This window comes from Podarcis melisellensis, assembly GCF_964234715.1.
Source record: "Podarcis melisellensis genome assembly, chromosome: 2".
NCBI classification, from domain to species: domain Eukaryota; kingdom Metazoa; phylum Chordata; class Lepidosauria; order Squamata; family Lacertidae; genus Podarcis; species Podarcis melisellensis.
This window is the reverse complement of record NC_138529.1, coordinates 116,893,421-116,912,544: the sequence shown is the minus strand read 5'-3', so window position 1 is coordinate 116,912,544 and position 19,124 is coordinate 116,893,421. Positions and strand designations below refer to the sequence as shown.

The 19,124-nt window shown below is 46.1% G+C and overlaps 2 protein-coding genes across 2 annotated transcripts; one reads left to right on the top strand and one right to left on the bottom strand.

The window, feature by feature from the left end:
• The first annotated feature begins 5,313 nt into the window (after positions 1–5,313).
• Positions 5,314–8,126, top strand: LOC309365071 (uncharacterized protein). The gene is made up of 2 exons (XM_081903204.1): positions 5,314–5,532; positions 7,273–8,126. The coding sequence occupies exons 1-2, from the start codon at positions 5,376–5,378 to the stop codon at positions 8,034–8,036; spliced, it is 921 nt and encodes a 306-aa protein (XP_081759330.1). The 5' UTR covers positions 5,314–5,375; the 3' UTR covers positions 8,037–8,126.
• A 1,520-nt stretch (positions 8,127–9,646) lies between these two features.
• DNAAF6 (dynein axonemal assembly factor 6) lies at positions 9,647–19,031 on the bottom strand. Its single transcript, XM_081903384.1, has 6 exons — positions 18,830–19,031; positions 16,981–17,035; positions 15,326–15,434; positions 13,074–13,170; positions 11,965–12,050; positions 9,647–10,082 (listed from the first exon to the last, which is right to left on the bottom strand). The coding sequence occupies exons 1-6, from the start codon at positions 18,935–18,937 to the stop codon at positions 9,953–9,955; spliced, it is 585 nt and encodes a 194-aa protein (XP_081759510.1). The 5' UTR covers positions 18,938–19,031; the 3' UTR covers positions 9,647–9,952.
• Between the last annotated feature and the right edge of the window lie 93 nt (positions 19,032–19,124).

The following is a 19,124-nucleotide window of genomic DNA, read 5'->3' as shown; positions in this document are numbered from 1 at the left end:
GCTTCAGTGGGGGATAACCATAAAGGTGTTTTCCTTCCAGCAATTTTTTATATTTCTCCACAACTTTTTTTTCATAAGTGGTGGACATGTAAAAAAAAGTAAAAGAATTTTGGGAAATAATTTATAATGAGCTGAAAAAAATACTTAAAACTACCTTCCCAAAAAGACTAGAGTCTTTTCTGTTGGGGGTGTCAGAAAAGTTTATTTGTGTGCACAACAGCGGCTTGTGTTTTGTTAGCCCCAAAATGGAAAGTGAGCAAGGACCCCTGTAAAGAGGATTAGCAATTTAAGATGTTAGAATATGCAGAACTTGCAGGTTTAACATATAGAATAAAAGAGCAAGAAGAAGAGTGGAAAATATTTACTGAATATATGGAAAATAACTGTAAGCAGGTGAAAACGTTGGCAGCATTAAGATAAACTCAACAGTGTAAGTAATAATTGTTGTGAAAGTGGAACTCTGATTTGAATGGTTAAGATAAAATATGCAGGAATAAAGGTTATACAAAATGAACCATTGAAGGATAAGAAGTGAAGCCATGGGATACCTTAACATGCGTAAAATGTTTATTTTGAAATGTAAATTGAAAATCTAATAAAAATTACTTTGAAAGAGAGAGCGAAGCAGCAACTGTTCCATGATCACCCAGTGAACTTCATGGTCGAGTAGGGATTTGAACCCCAGTCTCCCAGCTCCTAGTCCAACACACTAACCACTACACAACCCTGCCTCCCTTCTTGAAAATAAGGAAAGCTACAGGCCAGTATAGTTAAAGCTATGGTTTTCCCAGTAGTGATGTATGGAAGTGAGAGCTGCACCATAAAGAAGGCTGATTGCCGAAGAATGGATGCTTTTGACTTATGGTGCTGGAGGAGACTCTTGAGAGTCCCATGGACTGCAAGAAGATCAAACCTCTCCATTCTTAAGGAAATCAGCCCTGAGTGCTCACTGGAAGGACAGATCCTGAAGCTGAGGCTCCAAGACTTTGGCCACCTCATGAGAAGAAAAGACTCCCTGGAAAAGACTCTGATGTTGGGAAAGATGGAGGGCACAAGGAGAAGGGGACGACAGAGGATGAGATGGTTGGACAGTGTTCTCGAAGCCACAAACATGAATCTGACCAAACTGCGGGAGGCAGTGGAAGACAGGAGTGCCTGGCGTGCTCTGGTCCAGGGGGTCACGAAGAGTCAGACACAACTAAACAACAACAACAGGCCTTGGGGGAGGTTGTCATTTATCCCCATATTGTTAATCTAGTCTTCCTCAAGGGGCTGAGTAGGCAACTTTTTCAGGCTCTGGAGGGACTGAGAAATGTCTCTTGCCTTTCTCAAGGCTTAATACTGAACATCTAAAGCCAGGCATGGGGGGGGGGGGACCTATGGCACTACAAATCCCAGCATGGCGAGTAATTGGGGTGATGGGAGTTGTAGTTCACCAACATACAGAGGGCCACTGCTTCATAGTCCTTTCCCTGAAATACTCCGATGTTTTCTTTTTTCAAAAAAATGTTTTTATTAGCAATTTCAACATAACAACATATCAAAATATATCATATTCATTATTTACCCCTTCCCCCCTCAACCCCCCCCCCGGAGACTTCCCTCAGTTCTTCTCTCTGATTTCTCAACCCCTATTATTCTCTGCATGTTATAAAATTATACAAATCCTCACATTATCTGTCTACCATGTTATCAATCAATAAATTTGTGTATGCTTATTCAAAACCTGCCAAGGAGTCCAATTCATTTTGTTGCCGTTTTAAGTAATTTGTGAAAAGTTCCCATTCTTCTTTATAATCACAGTTGTCCTTTATCTCACAGTTTGTATGTCGGTTTAGCCAGTTCTGCATAGTTCATCAATTTCTCTTGCCCCTGTTCTTTTGTCGGGGTTTCCTCATTCTTCAATCTGCCGCCGCAAAAACAAGCACACACAAACCCCCCGACAGCCTAGCTGGGGGCCCAGCAGGCCTTCCCTGCGGCCTAGCCAGCAAAAGCTGAAAAAGGCCGCACAAACACGGCCTAGCAAAGGAAAGAAGGCCGCAAAAATGAGGCCTAGCAAAGGAAAGAAGGCCGCAAAAATGAGGCCTAGCAAAGGAAAGAAGGCCGCAAAAATGCGGCCTAGTGAAGGAAAGAAGGCCGCAAAAACGTGGCCTAGCGAAGGAAAGAAGGCTGCAAAAACGCGGCCTAGCGAAAGAAAGAAGGCCGCAAAAACGTGGCCTAGCGAAGGAAAGAAGGCCGCAAAAACGCGGCCTAGCGAAAGAAAGAAGGCCGCAAAAACGCGGCCTAGCGAAGGAAAGAAAGAAGGCCGCAAAAACGTGGCCTAGCGAAGGAAAGAAGGCCGCAAAAACGCGGCCTAGTGAAGGAAACAAGGTCGCAAAAATGTGGCCTAGCGAAGGAAACAAGGCTGCAAAAACGCAGCCTAGCAAAGGAAAAAAAGGCCGCAAAAACGCGGCCTAGTGAAGGAAAGAAGGCCGCAAAAATGAGGCCTAGCAAAGGAAAGAATGCCGCAAAAACGCGGCCTAGTGAAGGAAACAAGGCCGCAAAAATGAGGCCTAGCAAAGGAAAGAAGGCCGCAAAAATGAGGCCTAGCAAAGGAAAGAAGGCCGCAAAAACGCGGCCTAGTGAAGGAAACAAGGCCGCAAAAATGAGGCCTAGCAAAGGAAAGAAGGCCGCAAAAATGAGGCCTAGCAAAGGAAAGAAGGCCGCAAAAATGAGGCCTAGCAAAGGAAAGAAGGCTGCAAAAATGAGGCCTAGCAAAGGAAACAAGGCCGCAAAAATGTGGCCTAGCGAAGGAAACAAGGCTGCAAAAACGCAGCCTAGCAAAGGAAAAAAGGCCGCAAAAACACGGCCTACTGAAGGAAAGAAGGCCGCAAAAATGAGGCCTAGCAAAGGAAAGAAGGCCGCAAAAACGCGGCCTAGTGAAGGAAAGAAGGCCGCAAAAATGAGGCCTAGCAAAGGAAAGAAGGCCGCAAAAATGAGGCCTAGCAAAGGAAAGAAGGCTGCAAAAATGCGGCCTAGCCTCGTGGAGGGGCCAAGACCCACCCACACACACACACACACACACCGATCCAGGCAAAACGTGAAGAGGCCGGTTACTTACCTCAATCCGGCCACCTGGACACACTACTGATGATCCTGATCCTGGAAGGAAGAACAGCAAAAGAGGCTTGGGCCCACCCCCGGCCGGCCATCCATTGTCCTTCCTGGCCGAGGGCGGGTCAAAGGCCAGCCCAAGCAGGTGGGTGGCACCTGCCCAGGTGAGCCCCGCTCGGTGCCGCAAACCCCGCCCACCTGTGGGGAAGGGAGGGCGGATATTCTTCCATCCTTGTGCTATCATGGCTCTTGCCGCTGTTGTTGCATACATAAATAAATTCTTTGCTTTCTTTGGCAGGTCTTTTCCTACAATCCCGTACAAAAATGCTTCTGGTTTTTTAACAAATGTCCTTTTAAACATTTTCTTCAATTCATTATATATCATTTCCCAAAAAAATTAACTTCTCTACATTCCCACCACATAGGATAAAAAGTCCCTTCTTTTTCTTTACATTTCCAACATGTATTTGACCCAGTTTTGTACTTTTTTGCTATCTGTACTGGTGTTATATACATCATTTTCATATGATTTTCTTTCAAAAGAGAACAGTCTGTAAATTTTAAATCTGTTTTCCACAATTTTTCCCAATCCTCAAATTGTACGTTATTTCCTATATTTTGTGCCCATTTGATCATGACTGATTTTACCTCAGCTTTTGTTTCGCATACTAGTAGAAGACTCTCTGCACTCTTCAGCAGCTTCACTTCTTCTATAACTTCCTTTTGAAAATTGGAAGTGGCCTAGCTAAATCCTTTATTATCTTCTTTGTGCATCTTGTGTAATTGCCTGTAATTTAACCAACTCTGAAAATGATCTTTTAGTTTCCATTTTCCTTCTCGGTCCTTTAATAAATCTCTGTATGTAAGCCACTTCCCCTTTTTACCAAGTGGTTTGAGCAACAAAGCTTCAATTGGTGACAGTCACTAAGGTGTCTTTTGTTCAATACTTTTATGTTTTCACATCCTGTAGAATTCTGTGTGCCATATTTTATCTGCACAATAGGGATGAATTTCAGGAACCAAAAAGTCATATTGAAAAATACAGCTTTCGAAGCCCTTCTGGCCCCCAAAATTGCAACTAGGCATTCCATTTTGGCGACTGTAACCCTGTCTTTGTTAGAGACTTCAGAATACAGACCAGAAATGGAAAACTCCAGGCAGCAATATTTCTTTTAAAAAAAATCTTTTATTCAGTTTGAATTTTGTCAGACAAAATCAAAAAGGGGTGCATTCAGGAAGAAATGAGAGAATGCCCCCCGTCAGTCAGATGCAGACAACTTTTATGCCCTAAGGCAAAGCAACAGTTCAGCCCCCCTTTCCACCTCCCAGACATCCCCCTTTATGCATATTCATTGTAGCTCTACCAATGAGAAAATTGGTGTTGGCCTTTCGGTTCCAAACTGCTTTATACACTAGGTGGCGCTGCGAGCTTAAAAACTATTTGACCTAATTGCTGTTTCCAGTAAATGCTCTGGCCCCCCGTTTCTCAGAAAAGGGGTCTGTGGTTTTAACAGTTTCAGGCCTAGGTCTGCATTTAGAATCCTGCGGTGGGCAGACATTCTGGGCAAACACAGTTTCTCAGAAACAGCTCAACTACTAGCAAAATCCCCTGACCGCATCCTCTTGCAAACTCGCTGTGTTGCAAAAATATTGTTTTTGCAAGCAGGGGCAAGCAGGGGAGAGAGAGATGTATTTTTAGCTTTTAGTTTGCTCTCTAAGATGGCTTTCAGCTTATAAAATGGCTCCAGCCTGGCTCTCCAAAGTGGACCTCTGGTCTCCACTCCTTCATCTTAAGGAGCCATTTGGCACACCTGGCTTATATATCTAAGTTTCTAACACTGAGTTTTCAAAGTGTTGGTGCTGACCTTTAAAGCCCTAAATGGCCTTGGCCCAGTATACATGAAAGAGCGTCTCCACCCCCATCGTTCTGCCCGGACACTGAGGTCCAGCGCCGAGGACCTTCTGCTGGTTCCCTCCCTGCGAGAAGTAATGCTACAGGGAACCAGGCAGAGAGCCTTCTTGGTGGTGGCACCCGCCCTGTGGAACGCCCTCCCACCAGGTGTCAAGGAGATAAAGAACCACACAATTTTTAGAAGACATCTGAAGGCAGTCCTGTATCAGGAATTTTTTATGTTTGGCGTTTTACTGTTTTTACATGTGCTGTGAGCCACCCAGAGTGGCTAGGGAAACTCAGCCAGATGGGTGGGGTATAAATTGGCCACTGTGAGAACAGGATGCCAGACTAGGTGGGCCATTGGCTTAGTCCAGTAGAGCTGTTTTTAATGGATGCCTTTCTGATGTTTCAGGCATCTATGATGGAGGAGGAGGAGGAGGCTGCAAATACCTCTGAGGCAGGCCAGGCTCAGGGAGCTATGAAACAGAGGCAGCCATGGCAGGAAATGGAACAAGAAGTTGACAATGAGGAGGCCAGATGTCTGAGTAAGGAGAAGCTGTGCTTCTGAGCCTGCATTTTTTGATGCCCACTGCCCCCCCCATTTGTTTCTTCTTCTTCAGTGGTGTAGCGTGGGTTGTCAGCACCCGGGGCAAGGCAAGTAATTTGCACCCCCTAACCGGTGGATTTGCGCCCCCTAACCGGTGGATTTGCGCCCCCTAACCGGTGGATTTGCGCCCCCTAACCCTAACCCCCAGATGTTGCGCCCGGTGCGGCCGCCCCCCCTGCACCCCCCACGCTACGCCACTGTTCTTCTTTAATATATATTTTTAAATGAAATTTTCTGTTTTACGATTTAGAGTATTCATTTAAACAACCTTAAAATATCAATGACTTTTCTTCTCTTTCCATAGTTCATTTTGCATAGCATAAATCCCTGCATGTTTTAAATAAACTAAACCATTCAGCATTCCATTATTACATCCATCAAAACTTATTTGCACTGTTGAATTTATCTTAATGCTGCCCACGTTTTCAAGCGTACAGAATTCCCCCCCCCCATGTATTCAATAAATATTTTCCAATCTTCTTTAAACAAATATTCTTCTTGTTCTCTTTTTCTATAAGTTAGATCTGCAAGCTGCACATATTCCATCAGCTTAAGTTGCCCTTCTTCCTTAGTTGGGACCTCACTCGTTTTGCATTTTGGGGCTAACGAAACACGAGCCACCGTGGTGGCATACATAAATAACCTTTCTTGACACCTGGGAATTTCCATCTGAATTATCCCCCCAAAAAAGGACTCGGCTTTTTTGGAAAGGTGCTTTTAAACATATCTTTCAATTCATTATAAATTATTTCCCAATATTCTTTGACCCTTTTACGTCATCAAAAGGGTAAAAGAGGGAGCCCCACAGTTCTTAGCCTTGTTTTTTAGTTTCACATCTATTGCTGTTAGTGCTTGTGTAATGGGGTAGTTTTGTTGACAAATTTACCGTATTTTCAGCTGTATAGGACGCACAGGACCATAAGACGCACCTAGTTTTGGGGGGGAGGAAAGAAGAAGAAAAAAATTCTGAACCCCAGAAGCCAGAACAGCAAGAGGGATCTGGCTTCTGGGATAACCTCTTGCTGTTCTGGCTTCGGGGACAGCCTTTGAAGCCACTGCAAGGCAGTGGGGTGAAGGCACCCTGCTGCCCTGCGGAGGCTTTGCGCACCTAACCCCAAGCTAGAACAGGGAGACAGAGCGCTGTGCAGTGCTCCGTCTCCCTTAACTGGCTTTGGGCTTAGCCGCACAGCCTGCATTCGCTCCATAAGACGCACATACATTTTCCCTTACTTTTTAGAAAGGAAAACGTGCGTCCTATAGAGCGAAAAATACGGTACTTTGCAGGCTCCCATAAACATCTGGTTGATCACTGTTGGTACAAGATTCTGGGCCAGATGGGCTTTTAGTCTCACCCAGCAGAGCTCACCTTAAAGCATTACAGTCCAGGAAAATCAAACAAAAATCTCCAGCAGCTGGGACCTTCAGAGGGGATGTTTCCTTGTAGGAAAGGTTCCCAAACCTTATGACAATGGGTTTCACTGAATCTTTGGTGAGCTCAGCCCCTGGAGTTTGGGGACAGGGAACATTGCAAATTTGGAATACTGGGGTGGGTGGTGAAGTGGACAGCTAAGTTTTCCCACCAGCCTTTCCAGAAGGGAGAATGTGACTCACAATGGGGGAAGAGAGAGCAAACTGAGGTCTTGCTTGACATTTTGGGTCTTTCTCTTTATTCCGACAGGTGATGTGCAGGTAGTTGAGAATGAGGTAGAACCATGTGCGATTCTGCCAGGACTTAAGCATGAGGATGTAAAAGAGAACTTGAAACACAAGAGAGTTCCTACAAGAGAGAGACCCCATAAATGTGAACAATGTGGGACAAGCTTCAATTGGAAGTCAAACCTTATTGCACATCGAAGACTCCATGCAGGGGTGAAGCCATATAAACACTCCAGGGGTGCAAAGAGCTTCTGCCATACATCAAAAGTTGCCAGAAGTCAAGGAATTTGCACAGGAGAGATGCTCTATAAATGTGACGTGTGTGAAAAGAGCTTCAAGAGGAAGTCGAACTTGACTGCACATCGAAGAATCCACACTAGAGAGACATTTCATAAATGCTCAGACTGTGACCACAGCTTCAGTAACAGCACAAACCTTACTGCACATCAGAGAACCCATACCGAGAAAAAGCTAGAGAGTGGCACCAGTTATGCTTCTCAAGCAAGCTCTATTGAACATAAAACAATCCGCACTGAAGAGAGACCTTATAAATGCTCAGCATGTGAACATAGCTGCAGTAGCAGCACAAACCTTATTGCCCATTGGAGAGCCCACATAGAGAAGCCAGATTGTGGCATAAGCTCTGTTCCTCCATCAGACTTTGTTGATTATGACACAACCCACTCTGTAAAGAAACATTTTATATGCTCCAAATGTCAAACGTGTTTTATGTCTCCCTTAAGCCTTGGAATACATCAGCTGGGTCACAAAGAGCAGGTACCGTAGAAATTTTCAGAACTTGTTTGCTAAATGAAAGGAAATAAAGGAATTCACACAGGAAATGCTTGGAGTGTGGAGAAAAATGTACACCTTCTTTCACACCAAAGAACCCACAGAGGGGAGAAATTATTTATCTACATTTATCTAGTTATCTTATGTGTAAGTGCCTGCCTTTCGTGGGCATATGGGATATTTTGATTATTTAAAACTACATAAAAACTATACTTGCGAAGTACATGTTCTCCCTACCCCTCAAGTTCTGGGCACTGTGGTTTGTTAAGGGCTGCTGGGAATCCTAGCGAACTACAATCCAGAGAATTCTCGAGGGGCGAGGAATGGGCTTTGAATGAGCTTTGCAGTTGCAGTGTGTACATGGCCTCGTTGAACAATTGTAACATAGTAGAGTTTTTCATTTAAATGTCCGATAAATGACACTGTTCTCACTCACCACAGAACAAGCATTCTTTGTTTAGATGTCAGGATATTCCTATTGCAGAAAAGCTGCCAAAAGGCAGAGATTCCAGTAATGGCTTTTGTGACATGGAGCATCAGACAGCTTAGAAGTGACAGGCATCATGGTAGAGGGAAGCTGAATCATTTCATTTGTTGGGCTTATTCGTCGCCTGTCACCCGAAGGTCTGCAAGTGACTTAAAGCAAATGTAGAAAAGCAATGTGGGGTGGGGGGAGAGAGAGAGAGTCTTCCAATTGCTTTGTTATGTACTGAGCTAAATCCTAGAATAGGATCCAGAATGCAACAATCTGATTCGTCCGCAGGAGCCACCCAATCCAGCTCGAGGTGGAAGTGGATCAGCAACCTGATTGGCCTGCAGGAGCAGCCAATCAGGCTCCTGGAGGAGGTGAATCTGCAACCTGATTGGCCTTTTTATGAATTTCTGAACCTATGATATTCAGTAGAAGGGCTTCTGGATTTTTTTTCATTTCATTATAAATCATTTCCCAGAAGTTCTTCACTTTCTTACATTAACACCACATATGGTAAAAAGTAGCCTCTTTCTCTTTACATTTCCAGCATTTATTGTCTGTTTTATAAATTTCACTGGTGTTTATATACCACCTTTACATCGAGTCCTACCTTCCAGGGAGTTTAGAAAACGTTTGGGTTTTATGTTTAGCGGGGGAAAGGCAATTAAGCAACACAATAGGAATTTGTACAATTATTCACAGCATAAAGTGGGCAGAGGAAAGTTTTGGTCCCACTCTCCTAACACTTGAACTGGGAAGCTGGATGCAGGGAGATCCAGCTCTTCTTCAAAACACAGAGTCCAACTCTGGGACTCACTCCCTGAGGAGACAGGAATGCCCACTGTTATAAGTGATAAAACTGCTCTTTTCCCCTTATGGGGCACCCAAGAGCCCATATAGAGTCCTTTTGTAGGTTCTCTATCAGTAGGAGAGAATAACAGAGGCCAACCAGAGAATATTGAGAAGCAAGGCATATAGTAAGCCTGATCTTTATTGATCTGTTGCAACAGGGTGCTCCCCCCACACGCAGGAGAAGGCAGCCTTGAAAACAAAACTTTATCAAATGCAAGGAAACCTCTTTTTCTGCTTATACGTGCAGATCTTCCCAAAATAATATTGATGTACACATGCATTAAGGAATGGAAAATATAGTTTAATTATCCACAAAATGGGTGTGCAATTGTCAGAAATAAGAGCAGACAATGGTCCCGGCTGCAAATCTGAAAGTTCAAAGGTTGGACTATAATGTACCTCAATCACCACTCTGTCCAAAGGCACAAGCCTCATCTTCTACTGGGACACCTCCCCAGCTAGATTTCCTGGTGAGAGCACTAAGGAATGGGAGCTGCAACAGGAAAGACGCCACCCTTCCTGCTCAGTCCAGCTTTTGTGGTTGCTCACTCAACGCCCATTTCTATGGAGCTGCTTCCTTTCCTCTTCAGGCAAAATTGATGAAATCCAGCTCTCGTTTCATCCTCAGGGTGACTTCCAGAGTGCCCTTTTCGGAGAGGAAAGAGGCCTTCCCGCTCTTGGTATCCACAGGGTGAGGCAGGTGCAAGAGAAGCTTCCTGGGAAAAAGAAAAGTAGAAGCTGCCATATGAGGAAAAGGAAGGAAGGAAGGAAGGAAGGAAGGGAGGGAGGGAGGGAGGGAGGGAGGGAGGGAGGGAGGGAGGGGAGTTTGGACTTGATATCCCGCTTTATCACTACCCTAGGGAGTCTCAAAGCGGGTAACGTTCTCCTTTCCCGTTCTCCCCCACAACAAACACTCTGTGAGGTGAGTGAGGCTGAGAGACTTCAGAGAAGTGTGACTGGCCCAAGGTCACCCAGCAGCTGCATGTGGAGGAGCCGAGACGCGAACCCGGTTCACCAGATTACGAGTCTACCACTCTTAACCACTAGACCACACTGGCTCTAGAAAAGGCTAAGGAGTAAACCCTACACAAATCTGGAATACAGTCCCTAAGGTGGTTGGATTGTGCCCAGTAGGCCTCCTTACGGCAACTCCTGCAGCCAAGCATATTGCTCTGCTTTCCTTTGAACCACACCAGCGAGGCTGAGAGGGCGATCTCGTCGTCTTGGCAGCCCAAGACCTCCATACACACTGCCCAGGCTTGCACTTCAGGAGGAGGAGTTTGGATTTGATATCCTACTTTATCACTCCCCTTCAGGAGTCTCGAAGCGGCTCACATTCTCCTTTCCCTTCCTCCCCCCCAACAAACTCTCTGTGAGTGGGGCTGAGAGACTTCAGAGAAGTGTGACTGGCCCAAGGTCACCCAGCAGCTGCATGTGGAGGAGCAGAGGCGCGAACCACTACACCGCACTGGCAGAAAGAAAGGAAGGAAGGAAGGAAGGAAGGAAGGAAGGGAGGAAGGGAGGAAGGGAGGAAGGGAGGAAGGGAGGAAGGGAGGAAGGGAGGAAGGAAGGAAGGAAGGAAGGAAGGAAGGAAGGAAGGAAGGAAGGAATCTTTGTGGCCAAGGCTGAGGGGGGCCTCTGCCTCAAACATTAAAAACTTCCCATCAGATGCCAAGGAAATAAACATCTATCTGACTTTTAGAAGACATCCAAAGGGAAGTTGGAGGTTTCTTGTGTTTTCAATATTTTGTCAGAAGCTGCTCAGAATGGCTGGGGCAACCCAGTCAGATGGGCGGCATATAAATAATAAAATTGTTATTAGGGGGGCACACAAAGAGTTCAGAAAACAGTAATTTCCTTCCTTCCTTCCAGATCTTAGGCAGCCACTGATGCCCACTTTCAAAGCTTCTTCCTGCACACAAAGCTTGCGTGCATCTTTCTGAAAGCGCTAGCCAAGACTCAAGGGTGTACTAAGAATAAGGCAGAGAATAGAGAGCATTAAAGGTAAAGGTACCCCTGCCCATACGGGCCAGTCGTGTCCGACTCTAGGGTTGTGCGCCCATCTCACTTAAGAGGCCGGGGGCCAGCGCTGTCCGCAGACACTTCCAGGTCATGTGGCCATCGTGACAAGCTGCATCTGGCGAGCCAGCACAGCACACGGAAACACCGTTTACCTTCCCGCTAGTAAGCGGACCCTATTTATCTACTTGCACCCTGCTAGGTTGGCAGGCGCTGGGACCGAGCAACGGGAGCGCACCCCGCCGCGGGGATTCGAACCGCCAACCTGATGATCGGCAAGTCCTAGGCACTGAGGTTTTACCCACAGCGCCACCCGCGTCCCTATAGAGAGCATTACCAGACACCAAAAACAGCCAGCCCCTGTCACCAACCCTGAAGTGTCACACTGGAGGTCACAGGCCAGCGCAAAGTCTGCCTTTCTACCCAAGAATCTTCACACTGCCAGTCAGCCGACCAACCAGCGACCTGTGCAAGGTTCATTCCTCGTGTGTTCAGGAGTTCCTTTATGAGCAAGCGCCTGCTGCCAAATTGGGCCAAAATAATTGAGGGAAACTTCCACACCCCCTCCTCCCAGCTTACTTCTCTGGGCTCCGGAGATCAAGAACCTTTTCCCGGATATCAAGGGTGATGTCTGAAGCCTTCGTATCTGGAAGTTTGATTTTAATCTGAGATGAAAAACAGAGGTAGTTACCAGGGAGCACCAATACAGCTCCTTGCTGGGGATACAAGGGACTCTAGGTGAAAATATTTTTAATATTATTTATTATTGATTTAAATAATAATAACAATAATTTGTATACCACTCTATACCTGTTAGTCTCAGTGTGGTTCACAACATAGTTACAATTTGAAGCCCCAAAATACATAATAAAAATAACTAAAACAATTAGCAATACTAATGTATACAAACTATTCACAAATACACTCCGCAACAAAAGCCCCGAAAAAATAGCCCAGCCTGCAAAAACAAAATCCAAATGAATATATAACACTTAAAAACAATTTTGAAGAACCTCACCCCCAAATAAAATGGCACCCAGCCAAGTCAAAGGAGCCCTGGACAGTTGTCCAATTGAATTGAATTCATGGGGTACGGACGAGGGGATTGTTGCTAGTTGGCAGACAGCTTTTCTGGGACATGTGGCCAGCATGACTAAACTGCTTCTAGCTCACAGAAACGCCATTTACCTTGGCGCCGTGGTGGTACCTGTTTATCTACTTGTGCTGGTATGCTATTGAATGGCTAGGTTGGCAGGAGCTGAGACAAAGCAATAGGAGCTCACCCCGTCAAGCAGATTTGAAGTGCAGACCTTGCGATCGGCAAGCCCAAGAGGCTCCACGGTTTAGTCCACAGCACCACCCACATCCCCGTTAAAACTCCATCCCTGTTAGAACAATGGGCCAAATACAGTGGTACTTCGAGTTAAGTACTTAATTCGTTCCGGAGGTCTGTTCTTAACCTGAAACTGTTCTTAACCTGAAGCACCACTTTAGCTAATGGGGCCTCCTGCTGCCACTGCGCCGCTGGAGCACGATTTCCGTTCTCATCCTGAAGCAAAGTTCTTAACCCGAGGTACTATTTCTGGGTAAGTGGAGTCTCTAACCTGAAGTGTATGTAACCTGAAGTGTATGTAACCCGAGGTACCACTGTACATTAAGAGGAAGAGCCTGGAGAGCCTGCTTCTTACCAGCATGTCCTCACAGCAAGCCGTAGACGCATCCTTCCTGCTCATTCCCAGGAACATGTCCTCGGCACTCACACGCTGCTTGAATAATATTTCATATCTGTGAAAGACGACAATGTTCACCAGCAAGGCTGAAAGCCACTGAGGTGGGGGAGAGGCACCTCTTTTCATCAGCTGCTGCCTGGCAGCCCCTACACTCCCAAGGGGGCAGAGCCCGATGCTTTCAGTTCCTGCTCAGCCACTGCAACCCCAGAAAGCAACTGGAGGGAGGTGGACAAGCATTGGCCTCCAGCTGGCAAGCAATTATGTAGCAAGCTGCTTCTGGCTGTGTCCTTCTTTCCCATCCACAATTCCTTCTTGGAGCCTGAATCTCACAGAGCTTTTCTAACAAATTTCAATTAATTTTCCATTGGGCAACCATTCTCTCTCTCTCTCTCTCTCTCTCTCTCTCTCTCTCTCTCTCTCTCTCCCCCTCCCTCCCTCCCTCCCTCCCTCCCCCCCCATGCCAATTTATTTAATTTGGAATGAAGCAAATTTGGGAACAGCATGTTCCCTTCCTATGGATTTTAAGAAATGCAAGAACATAGCTGAGTATTGCATTTCAAGCATGTAACGCCCCTAATATAATTGAGCAAAGTAAATTGAGCTATTTCCCTACAGGAAAGAACTTGGCCTCTTGGGAGAAACTGTGGAAAACAACAATAAACTTCTTGGCATGCTATACTCTAGAAGAGAACCTACGTAAGATGTTATATAGGTGGTAACTCACCCCTAGTAAACTTGTAAAAATGTATTGAAGGGACATTTATACATATGTGGTGGGGGTGTAAGAAAGCCAACATGTATTGGGAGATGATAGAACTAAAAAAGATGTTAAGAGTCTCATTTCCCAAGAAACCAGAGATGTTCTTATTGAGTATAGTAGAGGGGGAAATAGCCAATAAAGTACTTAGTCTTTTCCTCTATACAATAACAGAGGCCAGAATAATCTGTGCCCGAGGGTGGAAGGACAAAAATAGTCTCGCAAAAGCAGACTGGCAGAATAAGCTAATAGAATACACGGAGCTAGCAATGTTGACTGCAAAGATAAGAAATCAGGATGAGTCAGATATAAAAGAAGAGTGGGAATACTGTACCTTGATGAATATTTAAAGAAATATAACAATCAGATAAACTTCCAAGTGGGGTTAGATATATGAGCCGCAGTTAAAAATAAGCAGAAGAGGGTTGGCAGTTAAGGAGATGCAAACAAGGACTAAATAAGAGGGATGTGTGTGGTAACCAAAGAGTGTAAATTAAATGACAACTATATAATTGATGTGCTAAGATATGTAAAATGTATTTTTTTAAAAATTAAGGGAACTTGGTCTATAGATTTGGTAGCAACGCCTGTTTGAAACAGCAGAAGATTGAATTGCCTCCTTCTCTCTGCCAGGATGGTGCCTGCCCTGCCTGTCAGCTGCTCCAGAGCTACTCATGTGTTGCAGCAATTTCAATGCAATTTATAAAGCTGCACTCCTAACCCCACTTCCTGACTGGCACGGTATGGCAGCAGCAGCAGCCAGCCAGATGTTAGTCGTCAAATCTTGCGACCAGACATCTCCACTTACTCGCAAAAGGCCTGTTGTCTGTGGTGATAGGCGACTGATGCCCGGTTAATTTCAAACACTGAACCAACCCTTGCAAGACTACCGTATTTTTCGCCCTATAGGACGCACTTTTTCCCCTCCAAAAATGAAGGGGAAATGTGTGTGTGTCCTATGGGGCGAATACAGGCTTTTGGTGAAGCCTGGAGAGCGAGAGGGGTCGGTGCACACTGACCCCTCTCGCTCTCCAGGCTTCGCGGACCTCTCCGCGAGCAGTGGGAGCGCTCCCGCTGCTTACGGAGAGTTGCCTGCATGCTGAAGCCTGCGCGCGCTGAGCTCAGCGCGTCCAGGCTTCGCGGACCTCTCCACAAGCAGCGGGAGCCAGCACTGGGCTCCCACGGCTTGCAGAGAGCTGCCTGTTTGGGGGCTGGGGTCGGGGGAAGCTCGGGCGGGCCTCCCCCGCCCCAGCCCCGCGCCTGGGGGGGAAATAATTTTTTCCCCTTTATTTCCCCCCCAAAAAACTAGGTGCGCCTTATGGGACGATGCGTCCTATAGGGCGAAAAATACGGTATTTAAGAGAACTCCCTCATCCAAAGGCAAATCAGAGCACAGATTTTGGAGAGAGAGGCATGTGCTGGCAAGCACTCCTGGCAGGGCGTGTGGGCTTACTCAGGCTGTTCCCTGGAGTCCAAGGCATCGTCACTGTACTCGGAATCCTCTGGCACGTCCTCTGCACTCCAGATCTCTTTGCTGTTCCCATATTTCACTTGAGTGGCGGCTGCAAGCAGGAAGACAGAATCACCTGGTTTACTTGTCGTTGCAGAGCACACACAGCTCCCTGGCCTTTTGATACTTGCAGGGCAACAGGCCACATCTGGCTCATAACACACTCATGGCACAAGGGAGCATCTAAAAAACAGTGTCGGTAAATCAACAAGCACCTTGGTTTTCAAGTTGTAAATCCCATTAATCACTGGCTGAAATCCCATTAATCAGAGATGTTCATACATCACTACAAATAATGATTTAGTACCTGTTACAATGCCATTGGGGAAATTGCTACTGGTGTTAGAAAGGATGGGCTTATATATAGGCCAGTGCTTTTTGTTGTTGATGATGATCATGGTGTTGTTAATCAAATTTGTATACTGCCCTATACTCATAGATCTCACGATGGTTAACAACATTATTGGTAAAAAATTAGGTGCCGGTATTCATACATTAAGGGACGCGGGTGGTGCTGTGGGTTAAACCATAGAGCCTAGGACTTGCCGATCAGATGGTCGGCGGTTCGAATCCCTGTGACAGGGTGAGCTCCCATTGCTCGGTCCCTGCTCCTGCCAACCTAGCAGTTCGAAAGCACGTCACAGTGCAAGTAGATAAATAGGCAGGAAGGTAAACGGCATTTCCGTGCGCTGCTCTGGTTCGCCAGAAGCGGCTTAGTCATGCTGGCCACATGACCTGGAAGCTTTACGCCAGCTCCCTTGGCCAATAAAGCGAGATGAGCGCCACAACCCCAGAGTCGGCCACGACTGGACCTAATGGTCAGGGGTCCCTTTACCTTTATTCATACATTAGTAAGAGTCTTGTGCATTGCTGCAATTCCAAGTTTTATTATTATAAGGCCAGCCTCACTTTAAATAGAGGGAGCTCAAAGAGGATCCATGGGCATTCTGTTGCCCAAAGGCTCACAAAACCCTCGACCTGGCTGTATGTGCTCCTTGCAGGCCTCCTGTTAAGGGAGCTACAACAGTGCTGGCCACTGAGTTCTCCTCACTCCTCTTTCTGTGTCTTCTTGCCCTATGACAGTGGTTACAGGGAGCATAATGGGATCTGAAGGCTGCGGCTGCCTATGCCACCAGGGCTCACAGGGCAGGAACACTGTTGTGTGTTCTGTGTGATGCATGGAGGTGCCTTGCAGCTCTGTCCTTGTCACCGAGTTCACTGATTCCTTCCATGTGTAAGCGGCATCACTTTGGTTTGTTGTTTCAACAGATGGCAAGGGTGTGCCTGCCTTTTGATGGCATATCAGTGATGTCCCTGTGCACCCTGCTCCCCCCCCCAAAAAAAATCTCCTTGCTTTGTGGCATAATGATTAGAGTGTTGAACATGGGAGAGCTGGGTTTGAAACCCCACTCAGCCATAAAGCTCATTGGGTGTCGTAGAGCCAGTCACCATCTAACCTACCTCACAGGCCTAACCTACCTCACAGGGTTACTGAGAGGATGAAATGAGGAGGAGGTGAACCATGTACGCCACCTTGAGCTCCTTGGAAGATAAAGGTGGTACAAAAATGTAATAAATCATTGTAACACCCGGCTTACCTGTGGGCGCTGCTGCCTTTGGGGGGCCAATGTTCCCTGGGCCTGCGCTGCTCACCTGCAAAAATATTGCATTCAGCCCTTGTCCGTTAGCTGCCCTGAAGAAGGCAGGTGTAAGGAAAATTGGCTTATGAAGATGATGGAATATGCTGAGATGACTAACTGTTAGAATTAAAGATGAGGAAAAAATTCTTGAGGAATGGAAATATTTTGCGGAATTTGTCTTTTAATAGCATGGTTATGTGAAAACATATGCAGCGTTCGAATTACAGCAACAGATGAGAAAGGATAGTTTAGCAAGTTAGAATTAATGTATATAATGGGTAAAATATAAGTAATAAAGCAGCTTGATTTGGTTAGAAAAGAACACTATGGAAGGGTGGATGGGAGTTCAATCGATAGGAAAGATTTGTTCTGAATGTTGTCTAAAGATATAAGAGCCATTTCCCAATATCTCAAGAGCTGTCACATGGAAGAGGGAGCAAGCTTGTTTTCTCCTGCTCCGGGAGGGGGTGGGACTCGAACCAATGGCTTCAAGTTACAAGAAAGGAGATTCCTAATGTTTACATCAGGAAGAACATTCTGACAGTGAGAGCTCTTTGACTATAGAACAGTCTCTACTGGGAAGCTGTGGACTCTCCTTCCTTGGAGGCTTTTTAAGCAGAGGTTGGAAGGCCATCTGTCAAGGAGGCTTCGGCTGAGATTCCTGCATTGCTCTTTTTTAAAAAAAATAAATAAATTGGTTTTACATATTTAAAATTATAATCACACCACATCATATCCACAGTTTAAAGATTCCTCCAAGTCTCTGGACCTTCCCACATTCCCCTCCATGGGTTCTGTTGTTAAACCTATTTTACTGCATCCTTTTTCCATAATCCGAATTTTTTATCACTCCATTATGTCCATATTTCTCGTTACGTTACAAGTGTTACTGCAGTCCTGCTAATGTTTTCAGCTGCTTTCTCTTCAGATCGTATAAATCTTCCACCTTTTACTAGAGATCCCTGCATTGCAGGGGGTTGCAATAGATGACCCTCAGGGGTCCCTTCCAACTCTACAATTCTAGGATTCTAAAACAAATGGCAAAATCTGAAAATTTAATTTTAAAAGGTCATGTTTAAAGAGAGAAATAAACCCCTGGAGGGGGAGGGGTCTCCCCACCCCACCCCTGGCCTTCCTCTCACCCAGGGCCAGATTTAGGTTTGATGAGGCCCTAAGCTACTGAAGGTAATGGGGCCCTGTTATATGTCCAGCTGTCCTTCGTCAACAACAAATTGCTGCTGTTTTTTGTGTTGAATATATGCTAGATGGTACAGTGGACACTCGGGTTGCGAACGTGATCCGTGTGGGATGCACGTTCTCAACCTGCAGCGGTCACAACCCGCAGCGGCACGTCTGCCCATGCGCGGGTTGCGATTCGACGCTTCTGTGCATGCACAAAGCTCAATTTAGCGCTTCTGTGCATGCGTGACAACCGAAACCCGGAAGTACAGTAAACCGTTCCAGTACTTCCGGGTTTCAGCGCATCCGTAACCTGAAGCGTCTGTAACCCAAGGTATGACTGTAATTTATGGACCTAATAGGTATCTAAAGCCATTTGCACAGAACAAAATATGTATTTTTTCAAAGTATTTGTTGAACTGAAATACAATTAAGAGGAAGTATATTAATATTGAAATATAATTAAGAATATTGGCTTTTTTTCTTATTTTTATTGTATTATTACCAAAAATCTTAATAAATATTCTATAAAAAAAAAAGAATAAGTATATTGCGGGCGGAGGGCAAGAGAGTGGGGCCCTAAGCTATAGCTTGCTTAGCTTATACATAAACCCGGCCCTGCTCTCACCCCTATCGCTCGTCCTCCGTCCTCGTCCTCCTCCTCCGGCGGCGAGAGCAACTGGGAGAGAGCCAGCAAGGAGGAGGCCGAGCAGAGACCCAGCTCCGGGGGCTCCATCGCCGGGGCGCCTGCAAGGAGACTCGCAGCAGCGCCCAGAAAGCCAGCTGCCTGCCAGCCGCCGCCAGCGTCTCCCGCGTCGCCACGGCAACGGCCCCACGGCGCCTGCGCGGGTGCAAGGAGGGTGCGGCGCGCCCATTGGCGGAGGAGCGCCAAGACGACATCGGGAGGCGCCGGAACCTCCGCG